Raw genomic sequence first — 4,183 nt, 5'->3', positions numbered from 1 at the left:
GTGGGCAAGGTCTTCCTCAAAATACAATTTCCACATGTCCGACAATATTCAGAAACTTCACTTTCCATTAGAGGCCAAAAGAAACGGTCAGATATTAAACTCATGGTCTTTTCTATGCCAAGATGTCCATGATCATCATGGAGAGCCTTTAGTACCATAGCACGATATTTTTCCGGGAGTACTAAGTGATTTTTTATCTGTCCACTCCTAGTAGTCACTCGTCTGTATAGTATGCCATGGTCTACCACTAACGATTTGTACTGTTTCGCCAAGAGCCTGGCCTTAAGTAATTTTAAATGTTTAATTGGTAAAACTTTACCATGTTTCACATCTAATCGCACGTCCCTTATATAAGGGTCATTCATTTGTTCAGATATAATTTGGTTTCTGCTTAACCTCTGTAAGTCCCCAATTTCTAAATTGGACAACCAACAAAAGGCCAAAGGAAGAGCACTCCCAGTCGTCCCCAAGGCAGCAACACTTCCCTCGAGTTGAGGCAAAATGACCTTACCTACTCAACATAAACTCCGTATTTCAGAAGCGGGGACCTCAACCCACTCATCCTCTTGTGTATGACAGGATAAATTTGGTCTTCGAGACAGAGAATCCGCATCAGTGTTATTTCTTCCTGGACGATACTTAATACAAAAATTATATATGGCTAAAGAAGCCATCCACCTGTGTCCAGTGGCATCCAGCTTGGCAGTTGTCTGAATGTATGTTAATGGATTGTTATCTGTATGAACCTCGAATTGAGCACCATACAAATACTCATGAAGTTTATCCACTACAGCCCATTTTAATGCCAAAAACTCCAATTTATGCACTGGGTAATTCTTTTCACTTGCACTAAGCCCACGACTTATGTATGACACAGGTTGAAGTTGATCCTGATGTTGCTGATAAAGCACTCCCCCCAATCCTTCGAAAGAGGCATCCACATGAAGCACATAAGGTAATGCAGGATCCGCATATGCAAGAACTGGACTGTTGGTCAAACTCTCTTTTAGCTTCAAAAATGCTTGTTCACATTCAATAGTCCAACGTTTTCCAAACTCCTCATTGGACTTAAAATAAGGGCCATGGACTTGAACTTTCTTTGTTGAAAGGTTTGCTCGTCTGGGAGGAGGATATCCTTTGGTTAAATCTGTTAATACCTTAGCTGTTTTAGAAAAATTTGGTACAAATCTACGGTAGTATCCGCAGAAACCTAGGAATGATCTTAAATCTTTCAATTTCTTTGGTCGGGGCCAATCAGCTACTGCAGCTACTTTCTCAGGGTCTGTGGGAATGCCTTCTCGGCTAACCACATGACCAATGTATTTAACTGATGTCTGACAAAATTTACATTTGTCCAAAGATAACTTCCAACCATGTTTCAGTAACCTGTCAAGTACTCGTAATAAACGTGTATTATGCTCTTCCAATGTTTTCCCGAAAACAATGATGTCATCGAGATACACGAGGACATCACGAAGATTCATGTCTCCCATAGTATTGTCCATGCTCCTTTGAAAGGTAGCAGGAGCTCCGGATAAACCTTGTGGCATTCCTTCAAACTGGAAAAATCCCAAAGGACATATAAAGGCAGTTTTCTCAGCATCTTCTGGACTCATTGGGATTTGATAGTAACCATTCCTTAAGTCTAAAACTGAGAACCATTGGCTTCCGGACAGACAGTCCAATGCTTCATCAATTCGAGGAACAGTATACTGGTCTGGAACAGTACGACCATTCAAAGTGCGGTAATCTATGCACATTCGAACAGCCCCATTCTTCTTACGAGTTACTACAATTGGGGAAGCATATGGGCTACCTGACTCAATAATCACATTATGATCCAATAAGTTACGCAGATGTTGTCTCATGTCTTCTATATCTGCAGGAGCTAAGCGCCTAGAGCGTTCCCTAAATGGTGTGTCATCCTTTAACCGAATTTTATGCTCCACCCCTTTAGCTAGACCTATATCCCACTCATGTACAGAAAAAACAGATTTCCGTTCTGTTAGAGCAGTGATCAATTTGCTTTTAGCATTAAAAGGTATATCGCTACCCTCGAAACACTGTTGGAAGTCATCCCCAGACAAATCAACTATTGATGCCTTCTTGTCCTGCAGACTTTGGGTACTAACGGTCAGACTTTTTAAGGGTATTACCACATCCTGAAATAATTGTTTTCCCTCAATTTCATGACACCACTTAACCAAAGTCCTAAACATATTCGTGTTAGTTCCCACAATAATGGAAGCATTTCTTGTCTCTTCCGGTGACTCAGGACAAATCAAAGCCAAAGTAGTGACCAGTATCTCTGTTCCTACCACTTCCTTCGGAAAAATCAAAGTGATGGCAATGTAACCAAGGTATGGGTAACTCTGTGTACTAAGGCCCCAAACTACTAATCCAGCCAGGGGAGAGATAGGAACATTAGCCAGATTCTCTTTATACCAGTTCTCGAATATGATGGTCACCTGTGATCCACTATCAAGAAGGGCTGTACATGGCTTCCCGTTTATATTTACTTGCACTAAAGGAGCTGGTCCCATCAGACCATCTGGTATGTTATGACTCCACTGGGCACTCCCCATTAAACACATACAATTATCTAGGGGACCAGTGCGGGGTTCACTGGTCGCCCCCTCCCGTTTTCCGATCTTTCTGGGTTCTGTGAGGGTAGTTCAGAGTTGGAAAATGGGGCATTTAATCTCTGTCGGCATTCAAATGCCCTATGTCCAGGCCTTCCACATCGAAAACAATCTTGCGTGAGAATACCTCGACCTCGACCAAATGGCATTGAAGGATATCTAGCTGTTACAATTGTTTGCTGGTCTTTCTCACGATTGGTTTCTAACTGCTGTAACCTCTTACTTAAGTCACTTATGTTCTTATTCAACTCTTCCATAGAAGCGGTAACATCAGCCTTGGTTACCGCAGTATGAGCTTTTTTCATATTCTTGTCTCGAGCTTCTACGAGAACCTCTTCTTGTTTGACTATATTCATCAATTGATGAAATGGGAGAGCTTCACGCCCCACTTCTGTGAATCGCAACTTTTGAGCAATGGGGTCTGAACCCAGTGCCCCCCGCAATAACTGTTGCAGTCTTTGCTTGTCTACTTCAACCTTCTGAAAGCCTCCTTTGTAGACAATGTTATAAATTAGTTTGTCTAGTCTATAAATAAAGGAAGAAAGTCTCTCATCCTGTTTCTGATAGGTATGACGTAACCTATAAACAAGATCGTTTACATCTTCTGGAGAACCATATTCTAAATCTAAGGCTTTCAAATAGTCTTGGGAGGTGGCATTGGCATTTCCTCGTCGGGTAGCTTGAACAACTTCTCCTGCAGGCCCTCGCAAACTTTCAGCTAACCTCTGCCTCTTCACTGATTCAGCACATTGCCACTCTTCCAATTGTTGCACAGCATTCTCTCTCCAAGTTTCATAACTGTCTTCTCCTGATGGAACTGGCATTATTCCTGAGAAATTTTGCATCTCCGATAACCCCTGATGCAATTGACCAAATGCTCCTGCTATGTTGTTAAGAGCATTAGCCAGCTGGTTACCTTCACTCGGTGCCAAGTTTGGAGTATTTTCCAGAGGAAGTTCTTCCTTTGCCAAAAGACCAGGTAAAAATGTAACATTATCTATGCCATGGGAATCTTCCCCCTCAGAATCTTTTCTAGCTATGGGCCACATTACCTTCCACTTTCTTCCAGGCACACTGCCAGCTGGAAGTGCCATAGGAATCATATCCCTTTCCAACGGATTTTGTGTGACAACTAATACAGCACAGATTACTCCCAAATCTCCTTTCCACTGATCGATGATAATAGGTCTTACTACACCATATAATGGGCGGAGAACAGATTCAATGTCTTCCTCTGGTACATCATTTAAGTTTCCACATATTCCTATGCAATGATCAGGGTTCACATCTTTCCTCTTACACCAATCGTATATGTCTTCACAAGTAAAATCCCCCATAGCAACTATAGATTTGTCTCTAATAAACAGGAGATCCTATATTCAAATCTCAGCCTGTGGCTCCAAAAGTGTAACACTTGCTCACCTGTAAGATGGGACGTGGTAAACAAAAATACACTCACAATTTTATTATTCTGTTGATTGTGGCTATGCCTCCACCCATGTTTTGTGTTATTTCTAATAATAGGGCAGTCTTGGGAAACC

At 41.7% G+C, this 4,183-nt stretch overlaps 1 protein-coding gene across 1 annotated transcript; it reads right to left on the bottom strand.

Annotated features, from left to right (window-relative positions):
- Positions 1–2,602: 2,602 nt before the first annotated feature.
- On the bottom strand, positions 2,603–3,979 carry LOC135057175 (paraneoplastic antigen Ma1 homolog). Its single transcript, XM_063963073.1, has one exon. The coding sequence runs from the start codon at positions 3,977–3,979 to the stop codon at positions 2,603–2,605; it is 1,377 nt and encodes a 458-aa protein (XP_063819143.1).
- Between the last annotated feature and the right edge of the window lie 204 nt (positions 3,980–4,183).

This window comes from Pseudophryne corroboree, chromosome 3 (genome assembly GCF_028390025.1).
Source record: "Pseudophryne corroboree isolate aPseCor3 chromosome 3, aPseCor3.hap2, whole genome shotgun sequence".
Taxonomy (NCBI): domain Eukaryota; kingdom Metazoa; phylum Chordata; class Amphibia; order Anura; family Myobatrachidae; genus Pseudophryne; species Pseudophryne corroboree.
The sequence above is the reverse complement of the archived record's forward strand: the minus strand, read 5'-3'. Positions and strand labels throughout refer to the sequence as shown.